This window comes from Caenorhabditis briggsae, assembly GCF_000004555.2.
Source record: "Caenorhabditis briggsae complete genome, chrV, whole genome shotgun sequence".
Lineage (NCBI taxonomy): Eukaryota > Metazoa > Nematoda > Chromadorea > Rhabditida > Rhabditidae > Caenorhabditis > Caenorhabditis briggsae.
The window spans coordinates 18,335,858-18,355,957 of NC_013488.2; the positions used below are offsets into that span (position 1 = coordinate 18,335,858).

Genomic DNA, 20,100 nt, shown 5'->3' on the forward strand with positions numbered 1-20,100 from the left:
AGACTTTCCGGTAAATGAGTTATAGGCATCGAACAGAAGAACTGGGGCCGAACGAATTTGGTGCACTCAAAGCCGATGATCATTTCTCTAAGAACTCGATTCAGATAGATATCTCCCTCCTCGTGGATTTGTCCTGCTTCGAATGGGAACCATTGGAGCTCAAAGCGTAAGAGATAGTCGTCGAAAAGGCGAATTAAAAGTACATTATCACGAATGATAGAGAGCCGATTTCGCAGCTTGATAGCGTCTNTGCATAGGGCTGCCTTAACCCATGTAAAAATGCCACGTCGCGTTTTGCTACTGCCAAGCAATAACTAGAAGCTGTGGAAGATCACTACCCACTAATAATCAAACAATTTATCTTTCAGGAAAGGAAAAAGACGCCGAATTCTCCGCGCCAAAAGGCCAAAAACTAACGGATCTCGACGAGGAAGGCGTTCAATCCGCCAACAATCCAGCCCCATCCGAAGGCAATGTCATCGAGCAGACCCATTACATCGTCGTTCCATCCTACGCTGCCTGGTTCGACTACAACGCTATTCACCAGATAGAGAAGCGCGCGATGCCCGAGTTCTTCTGCGGAAAAAACAAGAGCAAGACTCCAGATGTCTATGTGGCGTATCGTAACTTCATGATCGACACCTATCGGCTGAATCCGTTCGAGTATGTGTCGGCGACGGCGTGTCGACGGAATTTAGCCGGAGACGTTTGCTCGATAGTCAGGCTGCACTCGTTTTTAGAGCAATGGGGTCTTTTGAACTATCAGGTTGATTCGGATGCGAGACCGGCGCCTGTCGCCCCTCCGCCGACCTCTCATTTCATGGTTTTGGCTGATACACCAACTGGAATTCAGCCAATGAATCCGCCACACGCCGCAGCCGCTGCTAAAGAAGAATCTGCTGTTAAGGAGGAGATTAAGACAGAGATTGAGTCAATTTCCGAGCCAGGACTCAAAACTGATCAGTACCAAAAACAAGCGATGGCTATGAGAGTGAGTTGACCTAATTAGATCTAATTTTCTATTAATGTTTCCTTTTCCAGACCAAGGGTGCGAATCCAGGACGTGACTGGACTGATCAGGAGACGTGTCTCTTGCTAGAGGCCTTGGAAATGTTCAAGGATGACTGGAACAAAGTTTGCGATCACGTTGGCACCCGCACCCAACACGAATGCGTTCTCAAGTTCCTCCAACTTCCCATCCAGGATCCATATCTGACGGATAAAGCTGGTGCTGGAGGTGCTGGGGCAGATGATGGCGCTCGCGAAGTCTTGGGACCTCTTGCCTTCCAGCCTATCCCGTTCTCTCAAACTGGCAACCCAGTAATGTCGACTGTGGCATTCTTGGCATCGGTGGTTGATCCACAGGTCGCTGCCGCTGCTACCAAGGCTGCTTTGGAGGAGTTCTCGAAGTTGAAGGAGGAACTTCCACCATTGGTTGCTGAGGCGCATGAGAAGAATGTGGCGGCGATGGCGGAGAAGACTGGACAGGTTGATGGAGCTGTTGGACTCACGAAGAGTGGTTTGAAGCCAGCTGACGATGGAGAGGGGACTAGTGCAGGTATTCAGCGATTCTCAAGCACTTTGAATCACAAATTTTTAATAAATAATTCTTTCAGATTCCGAGGAGAAGATGGACACCAGTGAGAAGCCATCTGGAGACGTGCCAACTACGGAGCAAGCCAAGACTGCTATCGATAAAGGAGTTCAAGCGGCTGCTGCGTCTTGTCTAGCTGCCGCAGCTGTCAAGGCCAAACACTTGGCTCAAATCGAGGAGCGTCGTATCAAATCGCTTGTCGCTCAGCTCGTGGAGACGCAGATGAAGAAGTTGGAGATGAAGCTTCGTCACTTTGACGAGTTGGAACAGATAATGGACAAGGAACGCGAGTCACTTGAGTACCAACGTCATCAGCTGATTCTGGAGCGTCAGGCGTTCCATATGGATCAATTGAAGTATTTGGAGAATCGTGCCAAGCACGAGGCGCATACAAGAATGACGAGCGCTGGAACTTTGCCAGCTGGATTGCCACCTGGTTTCGAGGTGACTGGTCCACCACAGCCAACACCACAAGTGCAAGTCAGTGCCTCTGAAGCTGGACCAGAGAAAATGGACACGTCGGAAGCTCGCGCGCCATCCGCTGCTCCAACACAGCCAGCTCCACCACAACAACAGATGCCACCACCACCACAGCAACAGCCTCCACAGCAGATTCCACCACAGCAGCAAATGCCACCACAAGCCCCTCCGCCACAACAGCAGATTCCACCTCAACAGCCACCACAGGGATATCCAGGAGGTCCACCACAAGGATACCCACAACCAGGTCAACAGCAGCCACCTCAAGGACAGGGATACCCACCACCACAGTCTCGCTATCAACAAGGACCACCACCACCACAGCAAGGATATCCAGGATACCCGCCACCACAGGGACACTATCCAGGACAGCCGGGACCGGGACAACCGTACTATCCACAGCAAGGACAGCCACAATATCCTCATCCGGGTGGCTATCCACCACAACAGCGAGGACCGTATCAGCAGCAACCGTATCCAGGACCGCCACAGGGACGTGCACCATACGGATATCCTCCACAGCAAGGTAAGGAATCGTTTTGTGGCTATTCTGGTAGTTTTTAGTGAGAAAAATCGGGTCTGAAAGCATTCTGTAGCAGTAGCAAAATCAGCCACGTGACATTTTTGCACCCGCTAAGCAGTACCAAAACGCAATTAGGACACTGCTTAGCAGTAGCAAAATCCAGTTTTACACCTGCTCAGCAGTAGCAAACTGGAAGTTTACTACTGCTTAACAGTAGCAAAATTACAGAAATACAGAATTATCAAAAATCTCAAATTTTCCAGGTCATCCAGGCTACCCACCACAACAATACGGACAAATGCCACCACCACCGCACGGCCAGTACCCACCACCACCACAACAACAGCAGGGCGGCCCAATGGGACCACCACATCAACCACCGTCACACGAGGAAGGAGGTCAAGGAGAGCAGAAGCAGGATTAATTAATTAACAGCTAATTATCCTTAAATTATACTGATTTTCCCGATTTTTCTCTCTCTCTCTCATGTATGTTTTATCACTTCCCCACCCAAAACACTGAAATGATCTTCGCTAAATGTGTACCAGCTGGTATCTTAACTCTACTCTAATTTATTATCATTTAATTTTTTTCAGCTATACTTCTCCTCTTTTAAAAATTCAGAAAAAGTGCATCTTGTACCATAATCCTTCCCCCGTCTCCAAAATCAAAGTTATCTCGAAATTTATGTTCTCTCTTTCTCTCCCAATCACCAATCACCCCTGATAATTTTATTTATTGTCACTATATATGAAACTTTCGGAACCTTAAAATAATTTCCCATTTTTTTCAAATTTCAAATTGGTTACCTCCTAAGCTTATTTTCTTTGATTTTCCTTTTTATCCTTCCAGGTCACTTTTTAACCAATTTTTGTTTTTTTTTTTACTTTTTCAAACCCAATTTTTAGATCAGTTTTTAACGAATTCAGGTGACAAGTATGAACATTGACGACAGCGCCGCCGATGACGTCGATTTTGAAGAGAGTATCACACTAGAAGAGGTGATTCGGAAGATGACGATGATGTGGCAAAATGAACTGTGTGCTCCGTGTCTGCTTCCAACGCAAATGGGACTGGTCGACATTCTTTTAGATCAAATCAAAGGGATGGAGGATAATATCGGAAGGCAGGCGGATAAGATGCAGTTGCGCATCTCGCTGCACCGGATGGAACTTCAGCGAATCAGTTTTATGACGTCGGATTACATGAGATGCCGTCTGCAGAAAATCGAATCCAACCCGAACGACGCGATTGATCAGCACCAACGACGAACACAGGAGAATCAGAGCGAGCTGCTGTCGGAAACCGAATTGCAATTCGCTAGAGAATACGCGAACGCCGAAGCCGAACTTTTCGAGAAGACTGTTCTAGGTGTGGATTTCTGAATTCAGCATATGTGAATACTCCAAAATTGTGAAAAAAGACATTTTTGAGCTAGAAAAACCATACTTGCAACCGGGCCCTTCGCGGGTCTTGCCATAGTTTCTTTCAGAAACAATATTTTCAGATTATCTAAATCAGATATGATAGAACTCGGCGAGTAGTACAAACTGATACTATTTGGAAAGCTGCGTCTTTTCTATAAACAAAGTTACAAGTGAAATGGCCGGGCCTTGTCATGAAGGCTAGTTGAGTGAAAAATATTAATTCTAAAAGAAGCTATGACAGATCCCGCGAAGGCCCGGCAAAGGCTCGGTTGCAAGTATGAGAAAAACTGATTGTCAATGTGAAAAGCTATTATTTTGGTACTGCCCGGTTGTTGGGCAGTAGAAAATTTCCCACGTGGCCATACTTGTAAAATTCCGGGCCGGGCATGATTAAAATTTCAAGGCCCTGTAGCAAATATTTTGTCATTTTGAACCGAATTTTGAGCTCTCAATACAATTTTCTATACTTTTGTTGTGCTTTTTGGATTGTTTGTCTGTTTGATGAAAAAATATTTTTTAAAAACTCGAAAAATATTTTTTGATCGAAAACAAATCACATAAGGGTCCCCCTTATGTGTTTTTTGAAATTTTCAATACTTGTGCAATGACAGGCCCGCCGGGCCGGGCCTCCGAAATTCGGGAAAAAGTCCGGCCCGTTACAAGTATGCACGTGGCGTTTTTGCACCTGCCAAGCAGTATCAAAACTGAACTACCCACAAATTTAGACACCTATAACTTTGCTCAAAATCAAGTTAGAAAATTGGTTCTTGTTTTAAATGAAAGCTGAAAATCAGGGCTACTGAAATTTGAAATATTATTTTCCGGCTTCTATAGATTTTGAGGACGTTAAATTCTGAAAATTAGATCCTTCAGCAGTAGTAGAACTTGCCACGTGGCGATTTTGGTACTGCCCGGCAGTAGTAAAATGAGCTTTTTCACCTGTTAAGCAGTAGAAATAGTATCAAAACTTTAAAATGAAGCTATTTTCTTCCAGAATTCATGCCAGCCGCACTCAAAAAAGTGTCCGTCCCTCGACCCGACCATCAGGACGATATGGTGTACGCAAAAGTGCTCGGCGAGGACATTGGCAACGTGGCGATCCCGGATTGGCAGGATTTGAACGCGGAAATGGTTTTGGAGATGGAGAAGTCGTCGTGCCATCTGATTCCGTTCCAATCGGTGAAGCACTATGTCGAGGAGGGAACTGTTCAGTTGCTGTGATACTTCTTTTTTCTCGAATTCCGATCTAATTTTGATTTTTTTTGCTACATTTTTTTCATGTTTTTTTCTGAAAATTCCCAATTTCCCAAGATACTCACAACTCCCTTTTTTACAAGTGAATTTTTTATATTTCAGCCCTAATCTGATCTGACAAGTTGGGATGTTTTTTTGGGTCATTTTGATGGGCAAAACGACGGAAAAACGGCCTTCAGAACAGTGTACTTTTTTGATCGGAACTTGTTTTCAAACTGAAAACCGATACATTTCTTTTTGCCTACATGGAAGAGATAGGATGAGATAAGAAGCGAGAGAGAGAGAGAGAGAAAGTTATGGGACATTAAAAGTTAAAGCTCCGATAAAACTGTTGTACGATCGACCCATTTTCGATTTAGGCAAATATTTTTATATCAAATTAAAGCTTTTTGTTTCAGCTATCATTTGGTGCAAGAATTGGACAATTAGCAAGACGATGAAAAAGTTATAGACGTTCAAAGTTGACCATAATACGATTTTGGTACTGCTTAGCAGTAGTAAAACGATAATTTGCTACTAAAATACCACCAGCCAGATGTTTGAACGTCGTAGGTGCGGCAAACAGACTGGTAAATAATATTTATTCAAACATTAATTTGAATCTAGACAAAAAAGCATTTAAATATAATATAAAATTGACAAAAAAACAACTTTTAATTATAATCTAATTACAATCGCAAAATTGAGTACATGACGGATTCTCCGGAATTCCGATGCCATTTTCAATGTAGAAGCATCCACACGATATCAATTCTGCACTTGTTTCTGTCGCTTTGACAATTTTAATGACTCGAATCACGGTTCGGTGCAATGAGGTCTCGTCCCAATTAGATAGAGCGCCGGTGGCGAAAGTGTCAACGAGCAACTGGAAATTTTTAATTTTACAACAAATACAGTACCCGGAGAATATTTGTATCAAAAGGTTCTTTTTTGGCTCTTTATGACAAAGGGGGGGGGGGGGCGCAAATGGAAAAATCTTTTCTTTTTTTGTACATTTTTGTTCATTTTTTACTAAGATTATACGGAAGTTGTTAATTAGAGAAATGTGTAAAACTCAATTCTACACATTTTTAATTTTTCATTTTTGTTATAGCTACCGCAGTTTTTGAGCTATGGCTTATAAAATTAGTCAACTGAAAATAAGTTTTTTTTTTCGTATCTCAATGACGGGTACTGTTATAAAAACTCACAATTTGTGCGCAAATCCCTTTAATTCTGTCCAACCAGTTCATCAGGACATTTTTCCTTTTTTCCCGGCGAACATTTGCAAGCGGTGGGCGGAAACCGAAGATAAGTTCATTGAGGTGTCTCTGAAAATCGCATATGTTGGTGGAGGGAAACATTTTTCACTTTGACTCACTTCGAGGACCACCGAGTTCTCGACATAAGACTCTCGGAATTTCTGAAGGCGTTGAAGGTCGCGCTCCAGAAAACAGAACTGAAAGTCATCCACGAGATTGATAAGTGGAACCCAAATTGCCAGGAATCTGGGGTACTCCGTCACTTGTACCCAAGAGCGCAAGAATACCTCGTTGCACCTATCGATAGCCTGAAATTATATTTTAAAATGAGGAAAGTTACCGTAATCCTACTTACCTTAGAGTACCAATCATCCATTCCAATGATAACCCATTTGCGACGGTCATGGTCCAGAGCATTCATGTTTTCCGGAGTCTCAATGTGTTCTCGTACACAACATCCGGATACCACAATGTCGGGTTCCATTTTTTGAACGATTTTTAGAAAATAACAGCCTTGACCATCGTAATGAGGCGTGTAAAGGGAAGTTTGGTAGATATTTTGGGCCGCTGAAACGATAGGTGCATGTTCAACCCAAGAAAATAATTTTATATCAGATTAAAGCTCTATTTTTCAGCTATCGTTTGGTACAAAGATTAAAGTATTGACTGAACTATAAACAAAGTTATAGACGTTTAAAGTTTGAAGAACTTGTGGGATTTAAAAAGAACTCAATTATCTCGGCTCCTAAAGAAGATATCGAAAATCTGTCAACTGAGAAAATGTTTGTTATGGTATCAGAAACATTTTTGTAGTTGGCAAGTTTGTTGTAACTACCGTAACTTTCGGGCTAAGCGCTTTTGAAGTTGGCTTTTTCTCTCTGAACCGCGTCCGGAAGGGTGTGGTAGACGTTCCAAATTTAGAAGCGCTTAACTCAAAAAGTACGGTAGCTAAACAAAAGTTGTCAACTAATAAAATGTGTAAAATTTGATTTTACGCATTCTCTATGTTTGCATTTTTGTTGTAGCTACCGTAGTTTTTGAACTATGCGCATTTAAAGTTAGGACGTCTCACAATGTAAAATCAAATTTTAAACATTTTACTTATTGCCAACTTTTGTCTAACTACCGTACTTATTGAGATAGGCGCTTTAAAGTTAGGGCGTCTCCAACCCCCTTCGGACGAGAAGCGTTATCTTTAAAGGTGCATAGCTTCAAAACTACAGTAGCTGCAACAAAAGTGTAAGTATTGAAGACGTGTAAAATTGAATTTTACACATTTTACTAATTAACAACTTTTTTTGTATCTTTAATAGGAAGTGAGATAATTAGCACTGACTCCTAAAAATGGCTGGAAAGCAACTGATAAACACGCTTTTTCTTCTTGACCGGTACTGTATCTCGGTTCTTATAAGAGATACTGACAACTTGTCAACTGATAAAATAGTTTTAGAATGTAAGGAACATTTTCGTAATTTACAGATTTTTGATATATTTTATAGGAACCGAGATAATTGACCTGAAAGATGTTAAGGGTCGAGCCACAAGGGCTTCTGTTTAAACATGTACCGTAACTTCTGAAAAATTTTGTAATAATATACCTATGACAAATGGATGCAGGTCTTGGGGACGCCCCGGTCCCAGCCGACCGATTGTTTCAATCGGTTCTGAAGGTGGAGATGAAAAAACTGAAAACATAAAAAAAGTTATAGGTTGTGCCAAAACATATGAACATACCAAGGCTGTTGAGAACCATAACAATGAAATATTGGATAGAAAAATGGGGGAAAAAATATGGGCAAAAAACGCCCCCTTTTTTTGGGTCGCTCTGCCCTCGGAACGATAAACGGCCTTCAAAACTGTTTTGCCTACCTGTTCGAAACATGTTTATTGTCAAAAACTATACATTTCTACTAGAAAGAGCGAGAAAAAGATAAGAAATAATGAGAAATTGGAGAGAGGCACGACAAATTTGGTTTTTGGTATTGGTTAGGCAAAATTCAGATCACTATCTTGATTTCGAACAAAGTTATGGGAGAATTAAACAAGCTCTATTGCAGATCTTGTATAATTGATGCATTGATAATTCAGACGAATTTGTGTTATATCAAATGAAAGCACTATTTTTCAGCAATCATATGGTTCAAAAATTAGGAAATGAGCTGAGCTATGGAAAAAGTTACAGGCGTTCGAAGTTGAGAATAACGAGATTTTGGTACTGCTTAGCAGTATCAAAATGATAAATTGCAGTTGCCTGGTGCTACCCTCCAACTCCTTCTAAAGGTTCCCTCTACCCACGCAACGACACTCCGCTATCCCGCTCGACGCGCGCACAGTTTAAATTTAGTTTTGAGTGATTGCGAACTTGGATTTGGCTCGTGGTTGTTCTAGAGACTCTTTTAAGGATTTAAAGTGAGTTTGCTTAAATTCTAAGGTTTATTTGTTGTTTCTTTCTAACTTGTTCATAATAAACCGATTTTGTTACATTTCTCGTTGATTTTCTTCTATTTTATCACAGGAACCTGATACCCCGGACATACCGCGGGCAATTTGGGGGCCGAACCGTTTTTTATCCGTTTATCCATTCTTTTACCTATTTTTCGTTGTTTTTTGCATCAATTCTCTCCAGAGTTTGAAGGATCCAGTGAGAGGATTGTTGTGAAAATTAGTGAATTTCGCAAGAATTTCTCCGAGTTTGAAGGAACCGGCAGGAAATTCTTGTAAAATTTGCGAATAGGACATTAGTGCAGGTGAAGGCCTAGCGAAGAGTTCGATCAGGTGAAGGCCTGTCGAAAAGACGCGATATCCGTAGAAGATTCAACAAAAGCCCGACATTCTTTTGAAGGAAAGATTTGTTTTCAGGCTTGGAAATGACGTCGATTGGGAGCAAGTCAAGAAGCAACAAGGACAAGTCGGTGGATTCCGAGAAGAGTGCAGTGAGGACGGCGACGATGGAAAGCTGGACAGAAGCGATGCAGAATCAGGTAACGCTGAGAGAGCGAAAGAAGCTTGTCAAAGGTTACGCTGATTTCATCGGAACCAGTGAGACAGTCGTGGAGAGTGTGGCAGGTGCAAAACTGTTGGACAGAAAACATTTAAACAAGCTCTAATAAACCCCTTGTATAATTAGCACATTTTTAGTTTGGGCAAATATTCTTACATTAACATGATTACTGTATTTAGGCACATGGGTTGGGGAAAGCCAAATCACCAAAAATCGATTAATTGTTATCAGAAATTGGGTCATTGGTCTTTGGAGATAAATTCCATAACCAACTGCTTGATTTATATATTTACTCAGATCATAGAACTGTATTTACTTACAACAAATTCCTTAATCCTAAATATGTTAAAAACACAAACAGAATATGAAAATTGGATACAGTTTTAGAGGTGCATAAAATATTGAAACTGGTTTTTTCAAATTCCAAAAATTTGAAAAACATGAAAATATTGAAAATCAATCCAATTAGAGAGGCTATAATTAAATGACAGCCGACAAGACGGGTTGGAATTTCAGCAGCGATTAAATCCTTTTTTCTAGGTGCCATTTTTTTTCTGAAAATCTGAAAATTGAGAAACTGATAGTGATTGAGTTCCCTGAAAATATAATATAGTTTTTCAAGTTTTGGGTACCTTTCGGGTGCAAAAACTACTACAAAAAAAGTTTCCGTGTCCAGACTAACTAGAAAACTTGATTATAGCATGGTAATTATAGCACAGGTGTCAATAAATTGTATAGTTTTTGGCTCTTTGGTAAATATAGAGTGGTAAATGCTGGAAAATTTGGAAAATTTGGTCTAAAATATATTTCTTTTTCAGAAAAAAATTATAGACAAAAACGGGTTCCTTGGTTCAATGGATCCCTGGATCTCTGGATCCCTGAGTCCCTGGGTCCCTGGATCCTGGTCCGGGGATCTGGTCCGGGGTCCTGGTCCGTGGTCCCTGGGTTTTTTCTTCCCTGGGTAATTTTTTCTCCAAAACTGAATTTCCCATTTTTTTCAAAATTCAACATTTTAAAGATCATTTATCTTCTTTGCCCCCTCCTAAAAATTTTTTTGACCTTCAATTTTCTTTTTTCCCAACTTTTTTTATAATCCAATCACCTCTGATTCACGAAATTTTCGATTTTTACCACTTTTCTTGAGTGGTATTGGGTAGAAAATTAATCGAATTAAAACAATTTTTTTTCGAAAACCGTTTGACCAATTTTCGGGAAATTTAGAAAATCTTTTTCTGTGAAAAAAGAGAAAAGAATTTCTGAATTTCTGAATTTCTGAATTTCTGAACTTTCGAATTTCTGAATTCCTGAATTCCTGAATTTCTGAATTTCTAAATTTCGGAATTTCGGAATTTCTGAATTTCTGAATTTCCAAATTTCTGAATTTCCGAATTTCTGAATTTCGGAATTTCTGAATTTCTGAATTTCCAAATTTCTGAATTTCAGAATTTCTGAATTTCTGAATTTCTGAATTTCTGAATTTCTGAATTTCTGAATTTCTGAATTTCGGAATTTCGGAATTTCTGAATTTCTGAATTTCTGAATTTCTGAATTTCGGAATTTCGGAATTTCTGAATTTCTGAATTTCTGAATTTCTGAATTTCTGAATTTCGGAATTTCGGAATTTCTGAATTTCTGAACTTTTGAATTTCTGAATTCCTGAATTTCCGAATTTCTAAATTTCGGAATTTCTGAATTTCTGAATTTCTGAATTTCTGAATTCCTGAATTTCCGAATTTCTGAATTCAAAAATTTCTGAATTTCTGAATTTCTGAATTTCTGAATTTCTCAATTTCTGAATTTCTGAATTCCTGAACTTCTGAATTTCTGAATTCCTGAATTTCTGAATTTCTAAATTTCCGAATTTCCGAATTTCTGAATTTCCGAATTTCTGAATTTCTGAATTTCTGAACTTCTGAATATCTGAATTTCTGAATTTTCGAATTTCTGAATTTTCGAATTTCTGAATTCCTGAATTTTCGAATTTCTAAATTTCTGAATTTCTGAATTTCCAAATTTCTGAATTTCAGAATTTCTGAATTTCTGAATTTCTGAATTTCTGAATTTCTGAATTTCTGAATTTCTGAATTTCTGAATTTCTGAATTTCTGAACTTTCGAATTTCTGAATTCCTGAATTCCTGAATTTCTGAATTTCTAAATTTCGGAATTTCCAAATTTCTGAATTTCTGAATTTCTCAATTTCTGAATTTCTGAATTCCTGAACTTCTGAATTTCTGAATTCCTGAATTTCTGAATTTCTAAATTTCCGAATTTCCGAATTTCTGAATTTCCGAATTTCTGAATTCAAAAATTACTGAATTTCTGAATTTCTGAATTTCTGAATTTCTGAATTTCTGAATTTCTGAATTTCCGAATTTCTGAATTTCTGAATTTCTGAATTTCTGAATTTCTGAATTTCTGAATTTCTGAATTTCCGAATTTCTGAATTTCTGAATTTCTAAATTTCCGAATTTCTGAATTCCTGAATTTCTGAATTTCTGAATTTCTGAATTTCTGAATTTCTGAATTTCCGAATTTCTGAATTTCTGAATTTCTGAATTTCTGAATTTCTGAATTTCTGAATTTCTGAATTTCTGAATTTCCGAATTTCTGAATTCAAAAATTTCTGAATTTCTGAATTTCTGAATTTCTGAATTTCTGAATTCCTGAATTTCTGAATTTCCTATTCTTCCCCAGTTTCAAAATAATTTGTTTATAATTTTTTGACCTCACAAGTTTTCCATTTCTCACAATTTCTTAGTGTTTTATTTGATTGATGAGGGGGACCACTGGACCACAATTTTTGACATCCGTCTCGCTTTTTTCTCCCTTTTTTCCATCAATTTTCCGTTTTGACGTCTTTGTTGATTTTCCGGAAAAAATTGTCATTTTTTCGTCTTCTTTTTTTGGTTTATTTTTTTCTTGAGAGTGATTTATGGTCATTAAAAAAGCTCGAAAATTGACATGTGGCCTAGAGAAGCCAACAATTCAGATTTCTAGGCCACCAACTTCAAATTTTTTTCCAACTACTTGAACCTGTACTTGAACCTGTACATTATTTTAAACGTCAAATGACAATTGAAAAATATTTTTCTGAGAACCGGAAAATTGAAAATTCCATGGAAAAAATCGAAATTTTCAAAAAAAAAACAAGTTTCAGGAAATTCAGATTTCTAAAAAAGCGCCACCTGGATATCCCGAAGGGCAGGGTAGATCCTTGGACCCAGGGACCCAGGGACCCAGGGACCCAGGGACCCAGGGACCCAGGGACCCAGGGACCCAGGGACCCAGGGACCCAGGGACCCAGGGACCCAGGGACCCAGGGATTCAGGGACCCAGGGACCCAGGGACCCAGGGATTCAGGGACCCAGGGACCCAGGGACCCAGGGACCCAGGGACCCAGGGACCCAGGGACCCAGGGACCCAGGGACCCAGGGACCCAGGGACCCAGGGACCCAGGGACCCAGGGACCCAGGGACCCAGGGACCAAGGGACCCAGGGACCCAGGGACCCAGAGACCTGGAGTCGTATTCATGAGAAACGAATCAGTTTTCGCTTTCTCTGTGCTCCAGAGAAGGTAACCCGGGTATCCTGGGTCCTAGGTCCTGGATCCAGGTCACCCGGACCCAGGTCACCCGGACCCAGGTCACCCAGATGCAGGTCACCCGGATCCAGGTCACCCGGACCCAGGTCACCCGGATCCAGGTCACCCGGCTCCAGGTCACCCAGATCCAGGTCACAAGGATCCAGGTCACCCGGTCAGGGTCACCCGGATTCAGGCCACCCGGATCCAGGTCACCCGGCTCCAGGTCACCCAGATCCAGGTCACCCGGTCAGGGTCACCCGGATTCAGGTCACCCGGATCCAGGTCACCCGGTCAGGGTCACCCAAACCCGGACCCAGGACCCGGGCCTAAGACCCAGGACCTAGGACCCAGGACCTAGGACCCAGGACCTAGGACCCAAGATCCCCGGGTCACCTTCTCTGGAGCCCAGAGAAAGCGAGAACTGATTTGACCCTCCACTTTCCTCTTCCTTTATAGTATTTCTTCTGGGGTTAATGGGGCATCAAGGGTCGTGGATTTTTTGACGGAAAATTCAATTTTTGAACACTTTTTTATCCACAAAAAGGTTCTTTTCATCACGTTTAAATAACTGTTGATTTTTCTCTTTTGAAATCTGTGAAACTCCTTAAAACTTCATCCTTTTTACCTCAATTGTCTCTTTTCCTGTTCGAGTTATCAAAAAAATTGTGAACTAATAAAATTTTGCTGGTTTTAAGACAAACATTTTTGCTTTTTAAAATGTTTGGATATCTTTCACAGGGACCGAGAAAAAATTCATCAAAATTTGGCTAGACCCCAAACTCAAACGTTTGAATTTGAGCCAATTTATCTCATTTTCTGTAGAAGATATCAAGAAGTGATAAACTAGCAAAACGTTGGTGATAATATGATAAACATTTTATCAGTTGACCATTTTATGATATCTTTTACGAGAAACAAGATACATTAGCTCAAAAACTTGAGTAAATCTCATTTTCTCGAAATTTTTCAAAAAGAATTTTAGATTCTCAAATTTCCATTCATCCTAATTCCTCATCAGTAGTCTTCATCCTACTCCCTTTTTTTTCGACAACCTCACTAATTATCTCATTTTTTCTCTAATTCTCTCTATCTCTTCAAATTTCTCTTCAATTATTTTTTTTTGGGTGTGTGTGTATTTTTGTGTGTCCCTTCTTCCTTTTTTACTAATACACACTAACATAGACCAACAAAACCGAGAAACACATCTTCCTCTTCTTTTTTCCGTTTTACGCATTCTTCTAGAAGATGTTAACGTCTTCTTCTTCCACCACTTCAATTTCTTCTTCCTCTTCTTTTTCCGTTTTTTTTTCCAAAATTTTTCCCGTCAATTTAGGAGGTGAAATGGAATGGAATGAGTGAAAAAGAGGACATTTGTACAAATAGAGAGAAAAAGAAAAAAAGAGGAAAAGAGGTCCCACTTTTTGTTTTACACTGAATATTCCCTTCTTTTTCAAAATGAAACTTGAGGGTTTTTAGAGATTTGAGAAACTAAGAAGTTTGAAGATAATTTGGACCGAATATTGTAGTGGACCTTGAATGAATTTTATAGCATTTGAAAGCCCTTTTTCTTAGCTTTCATATAATGCAACAATCAACTTTGTATCTAAATTTAAGGTCAAGTTACAGACGTTTAAATAAGCTCATAGTAGATTTTTGCTACTGCTTAGCAATAGCAAAATCGCATTTTGGTACTGCCCAGCAGGTGTAAAATTTCGAAAAGCATTACCAATTTTACTGTTTTGGTAACTTTAAGAGTCCATAACTTTGCTCAAAACAAGCATTTTGAAATAATTTTTGTCATGTTGGATAGCCGAAAAATAGAGCTTTGCTGTAATAGAACATTTTTTGTTGTTGTCAAATATTAACATAGAGAAATGGTTTAAAAAACCATATATTTCTGTTAACAGTCATTGTAAAATCTAAGCTCAAAAATCACTCTTTCCCTAACCTATATTCTGACAAACTTTGGAATTTTATATCAAAGGGAAGCCCTTTTCACTAGCTTCCGTTTCATCAGCAACAAACTTTGTATTCGACATTGTAAGCTAAGTTACAGGCGTTTAAACATGCCCATAGTGGATTTTTGCTACTGCCCAGACTGATTTTGCTACTGCCGAGCAGTAGCAAATCGCATTTTGGTACTGCTTAGCAAGTGTAAAATTTTGAAATGCAGTACCAATTTCAGTGTTTCCATAACTTTTTTCAGAATTATTCTTGCCCAAAAAATGATCGAGATCTTTCAAAAAACCTTTTGACCTTATCATTTTTTCTCTTCAAATCTCTCAATTTCTCTTCAATTTTACACTATAGTCTGACCTCAAATCACACAATTTGTCCCCCATTTTTCGATATTCGTCACTTTTTCCTCTTCAATTTCTCCATGTTTGATCCATTTTCAGAATATCCAATTCCCTTATTTATGTTTCATTTTCTCACGAAAAAATTTTTCCTGTTTATTATTTTCGGACAATTCAAAGTCATTTTGGGTGCTCGAGCACCCAAAAATGAGCACCTGTTTCTATGGAAATCTTATTATTTTCCCCGAGATTTTTGACTTTTTTCTCGGCGGAAATGAGCATTATTATTATTATTACGATTGCTCATATGTATATACTTTTGAAATGCGTATATCTCTAAAACTAGTGAGAATCATGGAATTTTAACAAAATATTTGAAATCAGCGTGTCTGAATCTACTTATCTGAAAATGAAACATCATTCCAGAATCATTTTGAGCAAAATTATGAACTCTTAAAGTTACCGAAACACTGAAATTGGTACTGCCTTTTTAAATTTTGCACCTGCTAAGCAGTACCAAAAATGCGATTTTGCTACTGCTTGGCAAAATCAGCAAAATCAGTCCGCCTTCCTCTCCCTTAAAATCTGGGCAGTACCAAAAATCCACTAGGAGCTTTTGGAAACGCATGTAACTTAGTTATAAATTTAGATATAGAATTGATTTTTATACTAAATGGAAGCTGGGAAAATGGGCTTCAAAATAATACAAAATTCAAATAGACAATCCAAATATTGGTTCCAGAATTTTGATTTCAAAAAGTATTTCAAAATCCGAATGGTAGAGCAGTACCAAAAATCCACTATGAGCTTTTTGAAATGCCTGTAACTTAGTTATAAATTTAGATATAAAGTTGATTTTTGTGTTAAATGAAAGCCAAGAAAAAGGGCTTCAAATTGATACACTACTTGATCAAGCAAATCCGATCCTAAGTTTTAATTTATTGAAAAAAAAAACATTCACAATTTTTTTGAGTTCAAAATTTTCTACTTTCCCCTTCCTGAATATCCAGTTACCTAAACTCCAAAATACGTGCAGTTTCGGGATATTTCTATTGTCTAGAAACATTTTGGAATTTCGCACCAAAGAAGTTGATAAATTTTTTTAACGTAATATTTTGAAATAGAGCAATCTTCCTTATTAATAAAACGCTAGATGCGTCTGTCCGTCCTCGTGTCCGTTTGTGGACTTTTGAAAAAATTGAAAAATACATATATATTTACGTGACCCTTTTATTTAGAAAAAGTGAGAAACGAAGCGACGAACATTTGAAAAAAATAGATTGAATCGCGCCGAAGGCGCACCAGCTTGCTGGTTAGCACATATATTTCCTGAAGCAAAATCTTGAAACTTTTGAAAAAAAGTTTCAAAAAAAAACCAAAATTTCTATTTTTCAGTTCATAAACCTTGAGAAACATCTCAGTTTTCCCCAAACATGTCACTTTTTTCTCCATTTTTCTTTTTTTTCCCTTCTTTTTTTTTCGTTTGATCAACCAAAAAATATAAACTTACAGATTACTAGTGTATTTATTTCCCTCATCAATGCGTCATTTTTGGAGCCCAAAAATAGGGAAATATTTTAAAGGCGCACAACTTTTTAGTTTTATGAAAGTTTAGAAAATTATTTTAAATCAATCGATTCCGAATTTCAAGAGCTATATTTTGATATAAAATTTATGCAGATTTTTCGGAATATTTCGGGATTAGATTAGGGATTTTCTTATTAATCCCATTTTTTGCAATTGATCTTTTTCTTCATTTTCTATTTTTTTATACAACTTCCCAAAAATTGTGAAAAATTCAGAAATTCAGAAATTCAGAAATTCAGAAATTTTTAGATTTTGAGATACTGAGATTTTGATATTCTGAGATTTTGAGATTCTGAGATTTTGAGATTCTGAGATTTGGAGATTCTGAGATTTTGAGATTTAGAAATTCATAAATTTAGAAATTCAGAAATTCGGAAATTCTGAAATTTTGAGATTCTGAAATTCAGAAATTCAGAAATTTAAAAATTCAGAAATTTAAAAATTCAGAAATTCAGAAATTCCAAAAATTTGAAATTTTCGAAAAATCGAAAAATCCCAAATTTGTGAAGTTTCATTTTTATTTCATCGAATTCTTTAAGGATGTTTTAAAAGTTCCAGATAAATAATTTCAATTTTAAATTTTTTTCAGATGTTTCAAAAATACAGGGTACCTTTCCATTTTTTTAAATTTTGATCAAAACACAAAATTTCTGATTTAAAAAATTGCCAGTTTCATTTTTTTTTAGTTTCTTTGTTCGAATTGTTTTGTTCGAATCTTTAAACTATTAAAAATAAGCTTTCTTCTTTTTTGAGATAGTAAAAAAGGACAAAAAAAAAAAAAGAGAGAGAGAGACTTACAAACCTTCCAAAAAAAAAAACAAAACCACAAATTAGGCACTACTCCTTTCTGTCCCTGAGAAGAAGAAGAATTTCTCCATCTTCTTCTTCTTTTTTCTAAACTTTCACCTCTTCTTCTTCTTCAAATTATTGTTATTGTCCATTTTCCCCCCCCCCCCGTAGCCACACTATCAAATTGATCACTTCCATCCCTTCTCTCCAAATCACTGATTTTACGATTTCTCGACGTCTTCTTTTTTGTTTATTTCAATTTTTTTGTGTGACACACAAAAAAATTGGGGAATCTTTGACCTCGAAAATTTTAGTGATCAGTGTTAGTTGGATTTTTTCGTTCTTCCCCTTTTTATGTGATGAGATTTGTATTTTTTATTTTTTGAAAATTTATTGAAAATTGGGAATTTAGATCCAGAAGTTATTGAAACTTCTGAATTTTGACAATGCGATATTTCCAAAATTTAGCGAAAATATAGAATTTTGAGGTCCAGAATACTTTTCAAATCAGAATCTTGAATTTAGGATTTTTGAAACCTTGAAACAACAATTAGGATTTCTGAGTTTCTGAGATTCTGAGATTCTGAGATTCTGAGATTCTGAGATTCTGAGATTCTGAGATTCTGAGATTCTGAGAAAGTAATGAAATCCTAGATTCTCAAATTTTAGAAACTTTCGGATTAGTAGATGTTTTGAATTTCCAGATTTTTTTGCTTGACGACAACGTGTTTTTGGTCCCCGGTTCTCTGAAAAAAATTAACAGCTGGAAATAATTGGGTGGAAAAATATAAGAATCCAAAATTTCTGTGTGTTGTTTACCAGAGAATTTAGATTTCCCAATTTTCCAATTTTCTCTTTCCCTGTCATCCAAATTGACCAGAAAACCTTGATTTATTTATTTATAATTTTTTTCTGCCTTTGCTTTTCTCAAAAAACCCTCAAATTGACAACATCTGGAAGTGGTTGGGGGTTTTGGGAAGAACAATTTTTTCACAATAAAAATTTTTGGCTCATTTTTTGGCTCCTTTCTTCTTGTGTTTTTTTTTCTTTCTGAGAACACTTTAATTCAATAATTCCGATTCTAGAAAGTTCCAAAATTAAATTCCAAAAAAAAAATGTTTTTTCGGAAAAATCCAAAAAACAGAAAACTCTCTGTTTTCTAGTTAGCTTGTTCTTGTTAGAAAAAAAAACGGAAGTTCTGTTTTTTTTCTGGGTGACTGGAAAAAAAATTAGAGAATTGAAAAAACATTTTGGGGAACTTTTTTAAAGGAAATTCAAAAAAAAACCATTTTTTTTGGAATTTTCCGAATCGTCAAATTCGAGCCCATGTATCTCATTTTCTGTGAGAGATATCAAAAAGTGGTGAACTAATGAAATGTTGCTGATATTATGTACATTTTTTATCAAATGACTACTTATTGATATCATTCACAGAAAATGAGATATGTGGGCTCAAAGTTTGGCTGTGGCGGACTAGTGGCGGCCGATTGACGGCTCTTAGTGACCCTAACTTCAAGCCAATTTATCTCGGTTCCTATAACAGATATCAAAAAGTAGTTAACTGATAAAATGTTGCTGATATTATGATAAACTTTTTATCAGTTGACAACTTTTTCATATATTTCAAAAAAACCGAGATATATACGCTTAAAAAGACGGTCTGGGTAGTAGCATTCTATTAGAGTGTTTACGGTAATCAGGAATTTTTTTTTCAGATCCTATAATTCTGAATAGAAATCTCCAAAAACTTTCCCCAGCTAGTTCTAGAAAAAAATTTTTCAAAATTCTCGAAAAAAACTTTTTTCAAAATTTTCAAATTTCTGCTCTAATGAGTTCCCGATGAGCAATGAGCACATCGTTGGATGAGAAAAAGAGCACTATTACGCTGTTTTTACACTAGAAAAAGTGTTCAAAGGATCAAAGAGAGATTTCAAAGAGTGTCTAGAGAAATTTAGGATTTTCGAAAAAAAAAATTTTATTGAATTTTTTTGGATATTTGAACACTTTGGGAATTTAAAATCAGCTATAGATGAGAAAAAAAGCTTAATTTAAGCTATAATCCTTCTAAAACCTTCAAAAAAATCACCAGAAAGTTTTAAAATTTTTTTCAGAATTTTCAAAAGATCAAAAATGTTTTCGGACCCTAAACTCTCAGAAATTTTTTTGTTTTCCTGTTTATCGCTTGTCATAAAGTCAATCTTCCAGCCCAACATCCAGTTGTACATACACCTTTTTCTTATTTTTTTCCCCCTAGAAAACTTTTTTCCGATTTTCTCATTTTTTTTGTTTTTCCACAAAAACACAGAAAAGTTGATTAACTTCT

The 20,100-nt window shown here is 37.5% G+C and overlaps 4 protein-coding genes across 4 annotated transcripts in view; 3 read left to right on the plus strand and 1 right to left on the minus strand.

The window, feature by feature from the left end:
* Cbr-swsn-1 overlaps positions 1 to 3,021 on the plus strand; it is a gene marked incomplete at both ends in the record, with an annotated part of 4,480 nt that extends 1,459 nt beyond the window's left edge. Inside the window, 4 exons of the mRNA XM_045238545.1 lie at positions 369 to 991; positions 1,042 to 1,558; positions 1,617 to 2,600; positions 2,861 to 3,021. Of these exons, the coding sequence (XP_045095001.1) occupies positions 369 to 991; positions 1,042 to 1,558; positions 1,617 to 2,600; positions 2,861 to 3,021 (2,285 nt within the window). The remainder of the gene's footprint in view (positions 1 to 368; positions 992 to 1,041; positions 1,559 to 1,616; positions 2,601 to 2,860) is intronic.
* Positions 3,022 to 3,535: 514 nt separating this feature from the next.
* On the plus strand, positions 3,536 to 5,245 carry CBG12913 (the record flags this gene model as incomplete). The annotated part of the gene is made up of 2 exons (XM_002638439.1): positions 3,536 to 3,968; positions 5,019 to 5,245. The coding sequence occupies 2 exons, from the start codon at positions 3,536 to 3,538 to the stop codon at positions 5,243 to 5,245; spliced, it is 660 nt and encodes a 219-aa protein (XP_002638485.1).
* A 697-nt stretch (positions 5,246 to 5,942) lies between these two features.
* CBG27315 lies at positions 5,943 to 7,003 on the minus strand (the record flags this gene model as incomplete). The annotated part of the gene is made up of 4 exons (XM_045238546.1): positions 5,943 to 6,143; positions 6,469 to 6,588; positions 6,639 to 6,827; positions 6,875 to 7,003. 4 exons carry the CDS (start codon positions 7,001 to 7,003, stop codon positions 5,943 to 5,945), a joined length of 639 nt encoding a protein of 212 aa, XP_045099345.1.
* Positions 7,004 to 12,637: 5,634 nt separating this feature from the next.
* On the plus strand, positions 12,638 to 13,534 carry CBG12915 (the record flags this gene model as incomplete). The annotated part of the gene is made up of 3 exons (XM_045238547.1): positions 12,638 to 12,699; positions 12,732 to 13,342; positions 13,524 to 13,534. 3 exons carry the CDS (start codon positions 12,638 to 12,640, stop codon positions 13,532 to 13,534), a joined length of 684 nt encoding a protein of 227 aa, XP_045095002.1.
* Positions 13,535 to 20,100: the final 6,566 nt, after the last annotated feature.